Raw genomic sequence first — 19,214 nt, 5'->3', positions numbered from 1 at the left:
TGAGAAGTGGAAGAATGACTTAAAGAGAGCGTAAGTGTTCTGAGGGGACCCAAATTTTCCTCACATACCTTCAAAGGCTGAACCTAAAGAAGACCTGGTGAATCCAGTTTTAAGCAAAGATATTCTATGCAGAAGTAGATCTTGCATTTTTAAATGTTTTTTTTGCCACCACCTTCTATAAGTTGAAAATGTTTCACAAAAAATGACGCAGAAGCAGCTCCCAGCACAATGAAGCATAAATGGGAAGGGACAAACGAACCATCAGCTCCAGAAAGCAGCAACTCTGGCTGGATTACTGGCATGTATGCAGGTGTATGGAATAATGGGACAGAAAGCAAAACCACACATCACCAGGAAAAAGCCATAAATTGTGCCCTGGTAATGCTTCAAACAGCAGCATTTTTAGAGTTTTAAAGGTGAGGAAGAAACCAAAACACAACACACAGAAAACAATACAACCTCAATACTTTGTTTAGGAAAACAAAGGAGAAAAGCACTTCTTTCTATATTACTCTTTTCTCTACCAGGACTTTTTTTTTTCCTTTGTCCCCTCAAGTCTTCCTGCATGAATACTCACCTTTGTTCCAGGAGGCAAGCCTTCTAATTGCTTGGGTTTCCTAAATGTTCGGTGATGCTGAGTCTTGTGATCCATTTTTTCTTTGCATGTTAAAAATTGCAGTCTGCATTTAGTGCAACGGTATATTCCCTTTTTCTTTTAAAGACAAATGACAATCTATAGTAAGCATGGATGGCATGACAAAACTCTAACCCTAGCTTGTCTCAAGCAATGCTCATGCAGTTCCTAAAACATCAACTAAAACAAATTTCTAATGCTATACAAAGACAAGATACTCTGTAGGAATTAGATACTTGCAAGGCAGTATGGTTACTAAGAGGAGGAATCAGATTCCCAGTTACAAGACACTTCATTATCTTTTTCTTTATTTGAAGTAGTGGCAGGTTTGATAGCAACCTCCAGAAAAGCAGAATCAAATCACTACAATGTAATGAAGAAACCACATAGCAAGAAGATTCTTCCAAGGATATTCAGAGATTATTTTAAACTGGGAACTGCTATCACACAAAAACAAGACAAAGTCTAACAATTCCCTTTGAGACTTCTGAAATTTTTCGAATGTACTCTTATTAATTATTCTTACCCAGTAACAACCATACAAATCAGTTGCATTTGTTTTTTCAGAGGGAGATTCCTTCCATGTGTTTAACATTTTTCTAGCATGAAGGATTGAAAAGACCTGCTTACCTGATGCCTCATGTAATGATGCATATATGGTGCTCCAATTTTAATAACTTTGAGGCAAAATGGGCATAGCAAATGTTTTGTGTTTTCATGAACTGTTCTAAAATGTGTTTCTACATCCGAAAAAGCCGAGGATCTGTAGCTGCACACCTAAAATAAGAAGTTTGACTTTTTTGTTACAAATTTACTGACAGTGAAGACAGGGGAGTGGTGCAATCTAAATACAGAAGTCACTCTGAGATACCTGGCAGACATACGGCATTTCACCTGGCTTATGATTGTCCTTCATATGTTGCAAAAGAACTTGCTCTGTTTCAAATGATAGTTCACAGATTTTACAGATCGCTAGAAAAATGAAAAACAAGAAAAAAGTAAAAATTTGGTTGCAGCTATATGTACATAAACTATAATGCATTTATACATTTCTATATAGATATGAAACACATATATCACTAGAGGTAAAGCAATCTAATGATTATTCTACTCACTAGAAGAAATTCCCTGTAGCTTCAGAGAGCCAGGAAGGCAAATGCCTTAAACATGAAGTCTTAAAGTAAAGCTTTCAATTAAAAATAAACACAAAAATTGCAAGAAAAAATACCAAAAGCTTTTTAAAATACTATTTTGCACATATATTGGCTCTCAAAAGAAAAAAAAATTGCTCTTTTGCTATATTAAATCTCAAGATTATTGTTATTCAAGTATAATAGCTTTATTCAGAAATTACAATCCAGGAAATAAGAGTTGGGAAATGTCTAAAAATTTTGGCTTAGAAGACAGAGTATGATAGGATCCAACTCACTGGACGACTCGTAAGGCGTGTGTGTGCTCTCGATGTGGCACTGCAGCTGGAATGGCGTGGGGAACTGGCGGTAACAGTGCTGGCAGGTGGTGTGGCTTTCCCAACTTTCATTGCTCTGCTTCTCAAGCTCCAAGTGATGTTTCATGTGGTTCATAAACCTTTAAATTATAGTGAACAGGTGCAAAAAACTACATTTTAACATTCCCTATACATATCACATGCAAGACGTACAAGATCCTTTAGATATTTTACTCTGTAAGGACTTCTCAATTAAAAAAAAAAGCTAAAAAAACAGGCAACAAATTTAAAGCTGACTAGAAATCTTGACGTTAATGAACACACATTAAGTCTAAAGCACGTTCTAAGGCTAAATAATCTATTACATTTCTCATGCTTGCTTAGACAAAATTCTTGCTATGAAATACAGGGAAATAAGTAAAGACAAGACCACATGAACTGTTCACACTTGATTCACTGCCAGCAATCCCAAAGCCTCATTTTGAAACGTGTAACTTTAGCTCTGCTGTAAACTATTAAATAGCAAGAATCTATCTGCAATTTGGACATGACAGCTTCTGTGAAACCACGGCAGGATTTCCAGGATTGTTCTGAGCCTAAGGCAGTGAGGCCTGATGTTGCATTGTGAAGGACAGTTACCAAAAATGCCACTCTTTAGCCAACATCAAAAGAGCAGGACAAACTGCTATGGTAGTACTGTAAGTTACCAGCTTTTCCTTATTAATCTGTCCACCTGTCTGAAGTTGGAACCTATTCTGGCTGACAAGTCCAGGCACCCATGACAGCATCAGCAGGTCACTGTTACTGGTGGAGCAGTACAAGGCCAGCTTAGCTGCAAACCCACTCCAGTTCAACTTCCAAAATTCCTGTTTTGAATGCACTTTATTTCAGTACAGTCAGAGGAACTATTAAATGGAAGTCTAAACTCACAAAAGTAATGTAGACTTCGGAACTGGAAAAAACAAATGAGCAAGGAAGAATAGTTTCTTGAGCTCAAGCTTGTACTATCATGCAGTTGCTTAAAAAAACAGAAACAAGAAAATGAGAAAAAGCCAACTGAGTCTATCCAGTTTGCTAAGCAGACGAAACTGACACTATTACTACATAATGCCTTAAGAGAAAATTATTGCAATGGTATGTTCAACCACAGATCTCTTAAAGAAAGCAGGGATTACCATGATGGATCACTTTTTGCTTTTCTGAATTTCAGTCAAAAAACTTATACTTGAATTAGGAAGGTAAGATGTATTTATTTTGTCCACTATATATAAAGGTGCAAAATACACCTTGGAATAAAAATTCTTAAGTTATAGAATTATAGAATAAAGCTACAAGGTTACAGTCAAAATTAATATGGTTAAGGTCAATGCTACAGATATAAATAAAAAAAAAACCTCATACATTTTTAATGACCTGCTGTGGAACACATAGGCACCACAACACCAATTGCTTACAATATAATGCTGAGTAGAAAATAGCACCTATTTAATGATTAATAGCAAATGTCATTGTTTTAATTACAGAAAACTTGTTTTTTTCAATAATATGTGTCTAATGTTAGCATAAATCTGCTCATTTTAACTTGCAGACTGTGCCCTTTGAAACAATAGTCCATTTTTCAATTTTACATTCTGCTACTTCAGCTTCCCTTGAAGAGTGCATGTAAAAAAGTTCAGTGACCTTAACTTCCAGAGGAACGATGACACAAACTTGTCTACCTACTGAAACAGCTTACTGGGGTTTTATCAGCATTTGGAAGTAAAATTACTCCAACAAAATAACAGATGTTACATAAGTGAACTACTGACTATTAGTCATTTTGCATCCCTAAAGGGAATTAACACTCACATCTACCAATATTGCCATCAATCCAGATGGCAAATTGTAAAATCCTTTGTGTTGCCCTTTCTAACCCCAAAGTCCTACAACTGCTCTTATCAAAACTCTATGTTTATGTTAGACATCACAAAAATTCACTCTAATCTGCAAAAGATTTCAAGTTATGGCCATCAATGCAAAGTAAAAATTAATTCAATTTCTGTTTATCACCCAATATTACCAGTTTCCAGTATGAAAGGAACTCTACTCCAGAGACACAAAACTTTAATGTATGAGACTACTATGGACTGTGAGTAATTAATAATTAAGGAAATGAGTTCAAATACCTTATGTTATTTTTAAGAACTTTCAGACAACTAATGCATTTAAATGTTGTATGAGTCTTCTGCTCCTGTTGTACTTGCTGGAGATCACCTTCATCCTTCCCATAATAAAAGTCATTAACTAACATAATCAGTTTTCCTTTCTCCGATTCAATGGCCTTGCTTGTTGTGCTCAAACACTCTGTTTTGACCACTCCCGGGAAAAAGTTATTTATCATATCTGGACAACAATACTGGATGGAAACAGGGAGAAGGGAAGAGACAGAGAAACAAAGGGATCAGTCTCAACAACCTGCATCAATGAGAACAGCATTTTAAAAACTGAAGGCACTAACGATTGTTAGATGCAAAGCTTCATTCTCTGACACACTGATCTTAGTAGTAGTCAATTTTGAACAGTGATTCATCTTTAACTAGTGTTTAAGTAATAAAGCACTATGTATTATAAAACTGAAGATTCTCATAGGTTCATGTGAGGTAAATTGAATCAAAAAGAAAACAATGCTAGGTATTGCCTTTTTCTTGCAAAAAAATTCTATTTAATTTACATTTAATAGAAAGAAAGAAAAAAGCAGTTTTCAAGTATTTTGCTGATAAGCATAAGTTTATTGAGAACTTAATGGGAAATTTTGTCCTTTATTTCTTAGGGAACAATGTATGTTGAAACCTTCAAAAGTTCTTTCCAGCATTACTAAAAAAAAAAATCAAAATTCTGAGTCACATAATAGGCATTGTTCAAGCTTCTTTATGTTGAAGTATACATAAAGAATGCTGAGCCCAAGAGCCACCTCATGAAACTTATCACTTAAAAACTACAACATATTTCATAAAGAAGATGCTATGAAATTTCCAATAAAATTAGAATGTTTCAGAGGACAAATTTTTCAAATTTTTCTCCTGCCAAATAATGGTTCTTACCATGCAGGAGGGCTACTTTCCATAAGCCTACTAGTAAGGAGTAATTTCCTGCTGTGCAATTGTAACTCAGTATCCTAAGCAAACACACTTCTTCAATGGTTCCTTCATTCAGTTGATGTACTCAGTGCAAAAGCTATTCTGTACAAATAATGATTAGAAAAAGATAAAACCTTTGGATTTTTTCCCACTGCTATCTGTATTTCTTAATTATGTTTTGGAGCCAAAGAGGACAGCAATTACTGTTCAGGGCACTGTAACCCTGTAAATTAGAACCATCTGTGAGAAGAGTAACTCAGATCCTCACAATTTTGTGTTATACAGTAGCTGATACTCCTTTTTGTTTTGGATATTCACATTGTATACAGACTGAAAAGTCATTTCTCTGTCCCTGAAGTAAAATACACATGCCTGAGAATTGTGAGGATCTTCGCCAAATGATAAATATTGTCCAGGAAACAATGTTTCCAGAAATAATAGTAAGTAGTTTCACAATCAGATGAAGTGATGCTCAGCTTCTGAGAGTTTTGTTTACCACAGTGTTTAAGTATGAACTACAAATGAAATTCTTCCCCACAGCTTAAAAACTTTTTATCTATTAAGTATCAAGCATTTTTATCTTACTGTATCAAGTGATACAGCAACATGAAACAGTAAGATTACACTGTCATCTTTGTGTCAGCTGCAATCTTCTACAGATGTGGGTCACCTGGCTGCCTATTCTCATAGGCACTTACCTTCAGCACACTGGAAACATGAGGCAAAAAGTAGCAAGATTTAGAGCTCCCCTGCTTCTGTCTTGCTCTCCATGACTGCAAGACTTTGATCATTTGGCTCTGGCTGATAGCAGACAGAAGCCAAACCAGCTTCCTATCAAATCATGGCACTCTTCCATAACCCAAGAGAAGCCCACAAAGTTTGTTCTAATGCTTACCAGCCCCAAAATATTTTACCTTCATATGATTCTTTAGAGGATCCATAAGATTGAAATGTATATTACATTTTGGACAAGCACGTGGAAAAGGTCCTCCATTTTTAATCGATGCAGCATTTGTCCCTGTAAAATTTAAAACATATAAAGACTCAGAATTCACAAACAGAATACTCAATTTAGCAGTAATGGTAATATTCTAGTAAACTATGCTATTTCAAATGAAAACTATTGCTATCAACAAAGCTGCAGTAACCATAAGCAAGGCTTTACAACCATCTTTTAACTACTCTTCCTTTTTTCCAAACTGAGGTGGAGTTTGTTCTGTTTGATATAGACTGATAAACAGATTTTACAAAATCTTATCAACAAACAAGTTAAAAATACATGAGGAGATGAAGCAGCATGACAGGGAGAAAGCATTCCTTCTGTGCACTACCAGCCAACCCCAGCCTGGATAGGATGGGCTTCTGATCTTTTTGTTTCACAAACTTTTCAAACAAACACCTAAAGCCTGATCACTACAATAGGGTTCAGATAACTGGTTTTGGAAAGGAATTTCACCATTTGATTCTTAATGATGAGGCTATTTCTCTATGGAGATTTGCTGGAATCTAGGCTTATTCAAATACTGCATTTCTGTTAAGCAAAGGTGTCTTTGGAGAATCTAGAGAATAAATCCTCTAAATTAATAATTACTCCCAATAATTAAAGGAAGTAATTCTTCTCTTATCAACATAAACGATTAACACCTTTTGAGCAGAAGAGAGATATTAAAGCTTTGCATTAGTTTAAATTTTAATGAATAAAGCCAAGCTTTGAGTTTTCTCCAAACTGTCAAAAAACGTCAGAGCAAGAGGTACTTTTCCAGATGAAATTCTCTTGCATTCTCAAATCATTCACAGATCTGGAGGATTTCATACTAAGTAAATTAAACACAGGAAACAGCATCTCACCAGTAGAGTCAACTGTTCCCTGTCAGGACTATGAAAAGATCTAATAAAAACAAAAATATAAATACAAGGGAAGGAGTAAGTGAGTTAAGAGATGACCATGCAACAGTGTTATGCATTTTTACACAAAAATAATCCTACCTAGACTATAAATAAACAGTAATTTTCCTTAAGATAACAGTTTTGTTTAGAATCATTATCAAGCAGAAAGTCCTTCACAAGAGTGGATGGCCATGTAAAAGATGTACCACAAAACAGTGCTGCAAGTCTTCACTATTACAATTGGTAAAACATTTTGACACATCACAGCTAAGTGCAAACTGAGTTGAAGAAAACCAGTTCTGCAGCAAAATCTTGTGTTCTGCAGTGCTTCAGTGCTGGATTCTGAGACAGATTAGAAATTGCTATGCCAGCAGGGGATGGCTTAGACACAAACTCAGCAAAATAAGGTTCTCAGTGAATATGATCTACTTCTGTTTTTCCTGAATTTAGCAAGATCCTTCAGTTATCTTTTTTCTTACAGGCTGCAGCACAATATCTATTTCACCGAAAGAGGGTGGAGGAAGTTTTTTTGCTGCAATGTTCATATTGTAGCCATGTCCTTCTGGCTGCTGGAAAGAGCAAACGAGCTCTAAAATAAGACATGCAAAAACCCCAGATCTGAAATTATTCCAAACAATCATTTTAACATTACAGGACAAAGAATGTCTTGCAAATGTCTCAAAGTCAGGAATAAATCCTGGCCTACTGCAATCCTAGAAAGTACCTTTTGGCTCAGGACAAAAATGCACCTAATAGTTAATACTCTGAAACAGTCAGAGTAGCTCTCTTCTTGCAGGGAAGGAAAAATCTTTCCAATAACATCCTTTCTTTGAAATTTACCTTCTCCCCTCCCAGTACTATTTCAAACTATCAGAAACACTGCTGGGAAAAGAAAAGAAGGAGAAAACTGCAAAACACACTTTGAAATAATTAGTCAAAGTACAGAATCACAAAATAATTTAGGTTGGACCTTGTGGAGGTGGTTTTGTGCAACTTCCCACTCAAAGCAAGTCTAATCTTACACTCAGAGCTATGTCCAGTCAACTTTGAATATATCCAAGGATGGGGATTCCACAATCTAAGTTGTTATTGTCTTGCCTGGCACTGCTAAAATTATTTTTTCCTTCATTTAATCAGAATTAGTTCACAAATTCAGCAGTCATAGAATTAAGACAAGAATTCTTTCAATCTTGATTTTTTGATTGGTTGTGTTTTGAAATTCCAACCCCCTGCGCCCTTCTTTGACATAGAAAATCTGAACTAAGAGAATGAGGTCGGGGCATTTATTTTTATCATCTGTTGTTGAATGACTAATTATTGCTCTACTAAACAAAGGTCTAAAATTTGAACAGGTAGTAACCTCAGGTAAATTAATTTGTAAAGGTATATAAATTCTTGCATAGAATAGTTATTTTTATTTTATGGCTTAAGAACCGTTACTTACACTGCCTTAAGAGCATTAAAAACACTGAGCAGCTGAAACACCAGAGATGTGTTAGCATTTTCCATGACACAGAGGCAGGAGTGCCAGCTAGACCATTCCATCTTGCTATTGTTTAAGCTGCATTTTGTGCCTGTGTGACTGTTGGACAGGTACCTGCAGGTGGAACAGCCAACTTGCTTCTAGCACCCAGCTCATTACACTTGGCCTGTTCTCGAGTTACACTGTAGCCCTCAAAAGTAACACGAGGTTTAGATACAAAATCACTCTCATTTAGACCTATAGCACTTTAAATTAAAAAAAACCTCATTTTTTCCCATTTTAATTAGAATACATTAGTAATGACTGCAATTTAGAGTCCACACAAAGCAGTTTGAAGATTTTCCTAAACTAATACGCCATACTGAAGTTAAGAAAATATCCAAATCAGACTGAAGGCCCAGGCCAGTGAAACAGGAAAGATTAAACACAAGAGATACAGAGTCACCTCTGAAACCCCAGTACATCATACTGTGGCCAGCTGAATTCAACTGGCCTACTTTTCACATCCTGACCCACTCTAATCTGAGACAAGGTGAGTTCCCAGTAAGAAAGTTAAGCTAAGCAGCTGGTCTCTGCAATGCCTGCTATTTGGAACAAGCTCTGCACTTCTAATGAAAAACACCTCTCCTTTTTTTCTGGTTCTGTGTTAATGCTGTTCTAGTTTGTTATAGAACTCTGTAAACTTCAGTTTGCATGCAAAACAAATGAAGTATTGTAAGTTCTAATGACCAAGCACAGCACATCTATCTGCCCTCCTCTGAAAGAACATTACACGTCCTTATGGTTTGCACTACTTCTTCAGAAGAAAATCACTAAAAACAAAAAAATCCTAAACAAAAAAAAAAGCACAAAAAAACCCCCAAAAAACCCTAAACAAAAAGAAACAAAAAAACAAACCAAGAAACCCTACCAAAAAAAAAAAAATCCCCCAACAACTTTGAAATTCTGAGGTTTACTGTCTGATTAATATGCCCATAAACACTCAGCTCCATCCTGTCAGAAACCCATGTCTCTGTCACTGTAAGATTACCCCTGACCATATGAACTCAATACAGAGATCAGTCCTCAAGTAGACCTGAAAGACACAGCTGCAAACCAAGAATTCTGAAGCACCAGCACTGGTCTTGTAAACCTGCAAATAATCTTAAGACTATATAAAATATGTCAAAGGCTTCAGTTCTGGACACAAAGATCTAAGCTAAGGACATTCTGGTCTATCTTCTGCACCTCCCAGCCCCCCCTTCCCCCAGTGGTACAGCTCCTGGTGTCTCAACAAATTATTCAAACTTCTGACAAGAAACAGAACAGTCCTCTGGCACCCATAGCTGGGTTTGCTCAGTGGGAACTATCTAAACTTAGCCAACAGTCTGGAGAATCTCCCCATTCAATGCACATAGGCAGACTCCCAGCAGGGAATGCTGATGAACATCTTGGAGAACTCGCCATACTGTGCCTCATACATGGGAAAACATAATTCACTTGATATATAGATACCTAACTAGCCTAACGTTCTCCTTGTAGTACACCTTTCCTTCTTTTTGACATAAAAAATAATACTATAAGCTCAAATGTCTCACTCTATGCATTGTTTGCTTAAGGTTCATTCATTTATTCATTCAGAAAATGATCAGATTATTAATTAGATGCTATTACTTCCTAGGGGGTTTTAGTTTAGTTATACTCACCATATTAGGTATATGAGCTGCTTACATTGACATGTCTTGCTCGGCAAAGGCTTCCATAGAGCAGGCATGACCTTAGCATTCCTCTGCATCACTGAGGCTATTGGAGCATCTAGCCATCAACCTACAGCAGGAACTGCTGCTGCTCTACATTAAACTGTGTGTAACTGTGCAATGAGGGCCAGGGAAAAGACACAAGGTCTGACTGAGTTGTATAAAGATCTTTAGTAATGTATTTTATTTGACTGCTGAAAACCCAATTTGGAAACAAGGACCATTTTCATGTTAAAAAAACTGTTCATAATTCCAGTTTTAAAAGGTTAACATATCTGTGATAACAATTTTGAAGACTCTTATATATTTATAAAGGTGAGCAGTCTTAGGCCATACAACTCTAATTAGTAAATTCTCTTTTAGAAGAACTATAATAATACTAAGAAAATACACGTTTGCATTTTAGTTATGTTGTTTTTTCACATTAAAAAAAATTGGGCCTAGTTTGAAAACTAATCACAGCAACTTCAAGTATTATTTAACATTTTTCTGGTATAAATCAATCACCTCCTATCATGAAAGTGCCTCTCTCAGCAGGAGTGTGGACACAACAACACAAGAATTGTTTCAATCACCCACATTCCAGGCCAGTTTGTCCACTTTTCTATACAGCAGGTCACAGGGACTCCAAGTACTCAGGACAGCAGAGAAAAGCAGCAGCCAAAGAATTCTTGTTTGTTCACTTTGTGCTATTAGTGAACACTTCTGTAGCTACTACCCAGGAGCTGGGCTGTGCTCATACACACAAAATTCCTGGGTATCACATCCAAAATGGCAAGGAAGTAGCAAAGCACACTGGCTGCAGCACCACCTTGCTGACTGCTTCTGAACACACACCACCAATGTAAAAACCTTAATGCTGCTTTGTGCATCTGTGCTGGCTGGGCCTGATTTTATAAAAGATGGAAAAAGACATCAGAAATTGTAACCTAGAATAAAAGCACCAAATGCACTGTGATAACAGAACAGGCACATGAAAGCCAAATTGCTTCAGGCCTCTTAGTGCCCTGTCCTGCACTAACACCTCCCAACACCTCCCACTAATCTGGAGCTATGTATTCATGGCTGCAGTTCAGCCAACTCCACATGACAGGTCATTTGGTCACAGCAATTTCTCATTCCTCCAAGTGGGTGAAGTTTGTGGAAATGTTCTGCATATTCTCAGAGAGCAAGTTCCATCTGACCTGGAGTTCCCAAAGCCATTTACCCCAACATCACCACCTATTTAGCAGCCTAAGGAGGTGCTTGGTCAGTGTCCATCAGCAACCTGCCACTTGTCTGCTTAGACATCAAAAATAAGTATTTATACCATACTGAGCTATAAATTGTCTTTCATGATCCACTGTGCTTATTAAGCTACATTGTCCTGCAGAGTATCAAAGGCCAGTTGCCAAAAGGATTCTGCTTTTAAATACCATATTCCAGAATGTCTTGGGCCCACAGTGCACTGTATGAATTAGGGAATCATAGCACCAGCACAGGCAAGTATGCTTTGTCATACATCAACATGAATTTAATCTCATTACATGGCCTCCCTCACCAAGCAAGCCAAACCACAAAACACACAGATGCTTCCTTTCTGCAAAGTGAAATGTATCTTAAACTTGCCTACTGTGTCAAAAATATTCATGTTTGAATGCACAATAAAATTTTTATTTTAACTTTCAAATTCTATTGCCATCTTACAGAAATAAATATACATTAAGTATGGCACATTATAAATGCTTTGAATTGTAACCCTCAGTGCTTTTAAGCATTTTATTTTTTCTCTGTGAGAGACTAATACCAGTAGTTTTTAAGTAAGCAAACAAGTCTCCAAAGTTTAAAAAACCCAAACCTACAAACAATTAAACTTTAATACCTGTCCTTTGGAGAACAAGGGCTGGAATACTGAACCGTTTGCAAAAAACAAACTATTTCCTTACTTGACAAAAAGCTCTTTAACCCAAGACAAGAATGACACCAACAGAATGGCTGGACACAGGCAAGAAAATACACTGCTAACCCTTCACTGACACATTTCTGTATTTATCTAAAACTAAAAATGAAAAATCATCACATGAAGCTGAGCAAATAGCTGTCCCTCTGTCCTATGTGACTTCTTAGCATGACCAGTCAGGCCATTGACTGTACTTAAAACTTCAGGGAAGAATCAGAAGTCATTGTCACCCATAACTTATAGACAGAATAATGGGATTCTAGTGAGTTATTACAAAAGTACAATCCTTCAGAAAGGAGGAGAGAAGTCCCAAGTATTCTTAAGACTGAATACACTGCATGTTTCAAATCTGTATCTGCTGTGACACACACACACAAAAGGTGCTTTTTTGCTTCTTTTTAAGTAGATTAAATGTTTACAGCTGAAAAGCTAGTTGGAAAAAAAAAAAGGTTTGATTGTCAAATTAGATACTCTATCCCTTCCCCTCCCTTTCAGGAATGATACTTTTGATCCCATGAACTCCAACTCCTGCATATAGCAGAAAACCAAGATCATCATCGCAGGGAATCCATGCAGCAGACTCCATTTTCAGGCACTGTTGACAGCCCCTCTTTTGTTAACAGTCTTTTCCTATCCCCACCGGCCAAACAGTGAGGAGTACACTGAAAACAAACCTTTACCTGTCAATAAAGACACAGTGGATCTAGCAATGCTTTTTCCCATCTAAATGAGCATTAAAAGAAGACATCAGTTGATTTTAATGTCAGTCTAATGCACTGAAAAGCAACATCTGACAACACAACACTCCAAAGTTTATTCCATTAAACATTATACAGTGTTATGTACAGGGGGAAGAAAAAAGTAGCTATACTACACCCTAGAAATCCTATTTAAAGTTATAACCCAAAGATCTGAACTAGAGGTAAATGACATTAGGTTGTTTCTTTCTCTTATCAATTACTACAGTTATACCCACCTGTTACATTCACTGCTGGCCCAGTCTGGTACTGTGGAACTCCCGAGTTCTGTCTCACACCAAACAGTATACCAGATGTATTATCTAGTGCAGCTGGTGGAGAATCCATAATATAATCCTAATAAGATATTTTCAAGAGGGAAAAAAAATTTGAGGTTTAATATTTCTTTACTTGCACGCTTCAAAGGGTTTATTTTAAAAACATATGATTGCTTAAAAGTACTCAGAAGTACTCAGCTGAAAATCAAGCTCATCACAATCTCCCCAAAATAGTTTCTTTTGACATTTTAATAAAGTTGCAATTCTCATCAGTGCTTGTTAGGTTTCATAGCTGTGTATTCAGAATAGTAAAAACAATCCTAAAATCTGGGAAAGACCATTTAATGAAACATCAATAATCTGTTTGAATTACTAATTGCAAATGCTCTTGTTCAAAAATGTCTGATGATGTTTCAAATTATACTTGATTGTTAAAAAAAAGCCCAAAATTTTCATCCTTCAACCTAAACTCAGGCATTTGCCTCTTACTCCTGCATAACATCTTGCTGCATCTTAAAAGATCAAAAATCAGAACTCAAAAGCAGCACAAACTTATAGCAAGTAGAAACTTCTCAAAACAAGATGGTATTAAGATCAAATTCTACTAAGTGCTCAAACTTTAATGGAAGTAAGGGTTATCTATAGCATCTTGACTGAGAAGGGCACTAAGTCCTGATAGCATCAAGGGTTTGTTGGGTTTTTTGTTTTTTTTACATAGAGTAACTTTGGAAGAATTTCTGAAAATAATACAATCAAACCCTCTTTTCAAAGCCCAGCTAACCTAAAAGTTGGTTCATGTTTCTCAGCACCTTATTAAATTAAGTTTTGTGCATCTCCAAGTACAGGTATTACCATTCAGTTTAAAAAGTCTGCCCTTCAGTACCTATAATACATATAACCTAAAAAATTAAATAGTCCACATTTTTTGTCTCCAGCACTGAAAACTGTTAAAACACGTCCACTGATCTGTAACAGTAGTAACAGTTCCACTGTTACTAAAACATGTAACACTTGGAGGAAAAAGAAACATGAAATTCAGTTCTCTTTACAAATATCCAAAGTTAAGAGGGTGAGCTAGGGGAAACATTTTTTTCAATATACTGGTCACATTTTAATAGGCCATTCATCCTAGCACAATCTGAAACATGAGATATTTTCAGGAATAGCAATAAGCAGTTTAGAAAAAACATAATAGAGTTAGGTTCATTTTAAACACTAAGGTAGAAATGGAAAAGTATTGGCAATTTCAACTCTGATATAATTCAAATGGTCACACTTCATCAAGCTGTACTGTGAAACAAAAAATTAACAAAAGTAGAGCTATCTACCTAAAATTTAAAAATAAACAAATTTTAAAAACCATCCAATACACATACAGAGACCTTGTCAACAGTGTATCCACGTGACAAAGGCCAAATACATTTTGCTGAAAAGATCAAGCTCACAAACTCCTTCCCATTCACAGTGCTACTTATTTGAAAACATCCCTGTGGAAGTTAGCACATCTTTAACTACCACCATGTAAATCAAACTTAATGAAAAGAAATCTGAAGGAGCACAAGTACATTAACAGGTATGATCATCTTGTTTAGGAGTCAATATCAGAACAAAAAGAAAGATGCTGCTCCCCATCCTGCCTTTTTATTTTAAATCTCCTTAAATAAGACCCTTCAGACCTTAATAAAGAGCCACTCTTTCTTCTGGTGAGTCACCTAGTCCACTCTAACCAAATTAAAGATACATGTTCAGGAGTAGCTGTGGAAATAGTTACTGAGTTTCTGTGCTGTGTTTGCTACGAGTAAGAGCTACATGAGCAGCAGTCACAATGCAGCAGGTGTTACTGTAGTCACAACAGTTTCAGAAGAGGCACGGAAAGGATAGCAGAGCACCTCAGCCACACCTCAAGCACAACTAATGCTCTGGATAAACCTATGGCAGGCTCTGAGTGCACAGCCCTGTGCAAACCATTTCTATTTCAAATGTGACCAACACAACAGCTACATACGAACACTGCATCTCTTACTAGTCTGTAGTTTCTCTGTTTTATGTCCTGCCAATATTTTAATTTTCAACAAGATCATAGTTTGGGTACTTTGATGGCATGGATACATCTCCCCACTTTATACTAAACATATCCAGCAAGCAAAAAAAACATAATAACAGATACACTGAAAATTCATGACCTAATTTTCAAAAAGTCCTTTTCTTTGACAGGTATTATTTTAATGCAATTTGGCTCTGTCATTTTACATACAAAGCCCTCAATATTGTCCAATGCTTTAGAAAACAAAAATGTGTAAAAAAAAACAAAACAGCTTTACCACACTGATGAAACAAAAACTAAACTAACATGTATAGATGCTTTAACATGCAGAAAGGCAAAACCCTACATCTTTGTAAGTTAATTTCCTTGAGCACAAGTGAAGAGAAGTATTACACCACTACTTTTAGTTTTCTAAGGGACTAGTGACAGTATTGGGTTCGTAGTCTGCATCCTAGATTTTCCACCGTGGAAGCCTATATGGCAATTGGTAACTAAACCCATCCTGAAAAATTACAATGCATAGCACTGAACCTTTGTTCTCTCAAAATTACCTAGGAACAACCAGAACCCGAGCCACAGTGAGGAAAGTGCCTAGTAAGTAAAAGACAGAATTGGCTGTGGCTTAGTGGAGAGCATTCTGAGCACTGAATTACAGAACACTGTCAACCACTGAGACAAGTTTTTCTTAAAGAAGAGGATAGTCCTATGCTATGAAATGCAACAGTAGCTATGACTGAATTGAAATTGCTGTAAACTGTATGACTGAAATAAAAATTAACTCTGAATTTCTGGAACTGCATAACATTTAGTACACAGCATGTAGTACAGTAACTCAAAAAATAGACTGACTTACTTAGGAAGTCAGCGAATCAAGCTCATGATTGGAAAGGGGCATTTAAATTATAAAACTGGAATACCAAACATCGACAAGAGGTAAATTATAGACCTGTTGAGAAATTGAGGAGATATGTGTTTCAACCCAGTAGGCGATTGAAAGCAACCAGTTCCCACAGAAAATAATATTTTGGCATCCTAAGATTAAAAAATATTGCACTGTATTTAGAATGCAAAGGCAATCTGAAGGACATTCAGCTAGAAAGGGTCCTGTCAGTGTCTACTTATCCCTCACAGAGATCTTCACAACATGGTATTTTCAAAGGTAACTTGCAACACCTGGAAGCTGAAGATCCAAATGTCAAACAGTTCCAGAAAAACTTATTTGAAGCTTTTACACTTAGGAAGAATCAAGTTGAGAAGAACTAGAACACGTGTGAACAAAAATGTCAAAGAAAGCCCAAGGCAGAAAATCATCACTATAAAACAGCAGCCCCCAGTGAAATAAACACTAGATGAAGAGCAGCTGAGGAATCCAAAAACCCTAAGGAGCTCCTGAATGAAGTAAATTCAGACTAAGGACATGAGCCAAAATACAGGTAGCACACATGTAACACAACAGCAAATGACATGTGGCAGGAGTGATTAAAAATCACAGAACTTTGCCCAAGACACTAAATTATTGTACCTCTCTAAAAAAAAAGGCACAAACTTCTTCCTCAATATAAAGTGCAAGATCAAGTGGCAATAACAATATAAACAAGAAAACAAATTCTAGATAATGCTGAAACTGAAAATACAGCTGTGAATCTACAAGAGTTAAGCTAACGAGATGGAAGATGCACCATGTCTTAAGCAAGGAAAAAAAATGCAAATAGAAAACTCTTCTTAAAGGTATTCAAGAATTTCTTAACATCCAAAGAACAGGATGTTACATTTAAGAAAGCTTAAAAAAATTAAGGGCTCATGAAAACCACGATCAAAATGTCAACACTCTAAAGAAACTGTAAAACCATAACTTCAACAAACAGTGGAAACTTTAAGAGACCACAGAATCTGCACTGGATATCCCATACGAGGATGCATTACTTTCTAAAGCATGTCAGTCTAACCTGGAATAGACACAACTGATGAATACACGGTTAGAGAACCTTTTCCATGTCCTGTGTCAGGCTGCAACTTCTTCAGATAGCTGTTTCTCTGTTCTGCCATGGAAAAGCAACCTGCAGATTCTGACAAAGTAACACTATAAATACTTAACTAAAGCCTCACTGATAACATAAGTACTCTATGAATGAGAAAGAAGTCTCACAAAAAGAAGTGCACTCTGCATGCTTTCTTTAAAACAAATCAATGTCTTGATGAGTTACATCCAGCTTGCTATACTCCATGGAAAAGCTCAGCTTTCCTAGCTCTGTTTACTCTGAGGTTTTGTCACAAAAACAATGTAGAAGCCCCTAACAGCTTTGTCTGTTAGGAAAAAAACGTGAGCCTGTGTGTGTGAGGGAAGTAAAGGAGAGGGCTTTCTTTTGCAGTAAAGATTCTGCAGGACATACTAACACACCTTTAGAGTATTTAATGAAGTATACTATGTCATCAGAAAACATATAAAAAATTCAGACTTGAAATATGTGTATAATCACGTAAAGTAGCAAACCCTTCTGTATTAATCTGTCCTGCTTCACAAAGAAAGATTTAAGATGACTAAAGAAGCAATCTAGATATCCTACTGATATCTGAATTTCTAATTATATCATTTCTTAGGCCTTCTTAACAGTGACAGACTTATTTAGCTAACCCATTTCACCAGACACATCCACAATTTCTCTGTGCAAACTATCAACCAACTGCTGAAGACTCAGAATTGGAAAGTATGAATATTTTTCCTACTGAATTTGCCAAAGACTCAGCTAGCCAGTTGATAGGCAATGATTACATTGCTTTGTTTTAATTTTTTTTTCTTAAAATACATCCTCTCATTAGCAATTATTTAGCCACAAGTCCTGAGGAGAACACCCAATTCCATCCCACATGTTTTATCGGCCTAATTAACTCTGTTCATTCAGTCTGACTGCCCTGCTCAGCAAATGCAGAATCCATAAGGCTGCATGATTTTTATTACACCAAAAGACTAACAACTAAAACAACCTCAGGTATGTATATCTGCATGGACAATGGAGATGGTGCATACTGTCAGGCTTCATTTTAACCTGACAATAGTAGCTAATATTATAGGTACACATGGTCTGAACAGTTTCAGCATGAATGATTTTCAGTGAAGGTATTGCATCATAGTTTACCCCATACAAATATGGAATTTTAATCCTCATTCTTTCTCTCTCACATATGTCCAACAGATAAGGCAACAAAACAGCATCTAACTCAACTCGCTCATGACAACATTTTGGGGTTCTGTGGCAACCAGGAAGGTCTGTGACACATGACCTACGAGCACAATTTCCCTAGGCTTTTCAAACAAAACAAGTATGCTGCCAAATTGCTTCATGTGCAGATCGTGCAAATTTTGGTTGCTTAAACCTGTTTAACCTACTATTGTTTCACAATGCTTTCATTCATGTGCTACATGAATGAAAAAGAAAAACCCACTAAGGAACTACTACTACAGCATTCTCTTAAGAATCAAAAATCCCAAGGCAAGGCACTGTAAAAAACAGGTGGAAAATCCACAAAGGTGCTTTACACACTAAATTCAAGCTATTTAAAAATTTAATTGATTTGTCAATGCAGAGGATTCATCTCTGAGTAAAGAAATCTGCAAAATTTAGATAATTAATTTGCATCATCTCTCCACAGAACATAAAGAATCTAAACAGTATTAATTTGTCTAGTATTTTCATTTAATGCCATTTTACTCTTACTAAAGCTATCATCTTCGAGTCTTCCAAATTGGTATTTCCAAATACATACTTTCATTTACCAGTGAAAGGTTACGGGTCCTGGAATCTTTACAGCTTACAAAATGCCAGTCTATAATCTAGTCTAGATCTGTAAAACACTAGACTGAGCCAGTATGCTCTTCATTAATTTATTCAAAAGTAACCATACCTGTTACATTTTC

The 19,214-nt window shown here is 36.4% G+C and overlaps 1 protein-coding gene across 7 annotated transcripts in view; it reads right to left on the bottom strand.

The window, feature by feature from the left end:
• ZNF280D (zinc finger protein 280D) overlaps nucleotides 1–19,214 on the bottom strand; it is a 49,742-nt gene that overhangs the window by 21,339 nt on the left and 9,189 nt on the right. For all 7 annotated transcript variants that reach the window (XM_088172502.1, XM_014874042.2, XM_014874047.2 and 4 more), the window contains 7 exons: nucleotides 13,219–13,336; nucleotides 6,112–6,215; nucleotides 4,247–4,476; nucleotides 2,064–2,221; nucleotides 1,506–1,606; nucleotides 1,265–1,411; nucleotides 578–712 (listed from right to left, as the gene is read on the bottom strand). In XM_088172502.1, coding sequence (XP_088028628.1) covers nucleotides 578–712; nucleotides 1,265–1,411; nucleotides 1,506–1,606; nucleotides 2,064–2,221; nucleotides 4,247–4,476; nucleotides 6,112–6,215; nucleotides 13,219–13,336 — 993 coding nt within the window. The remainder of the gene's footprint in view (nucleotides 1–577; nucleotides 713–1,264; nucleotides 1,412–1,505; nucleotides 1,607–2,063; nucleotides 2,222–4,246; nucleotides 4,477–6,111; nucleotides 6,216–13,218; nucleotides 13,337–19,214) is intronic.

This window comes from Sturnus vulgaris, chromosome 13 (genome assembly GCF_052056855.1).
Source record: "Sturnus vulgaris isolate bStuVul1 chromosome 13, bStuVul1.hap1, whole genome shotgun sequence".
NCBI classification, from domain to species: domain Eukaryota; kingdom Metazoa; phylum Chordata; class Aves; order Passeriformes; family Sturnidae; genus Sturnus; species Sturnus vulgaris.
This window is presented reverse-complemented; position numbering and strand designations above follow the sequence as displayed.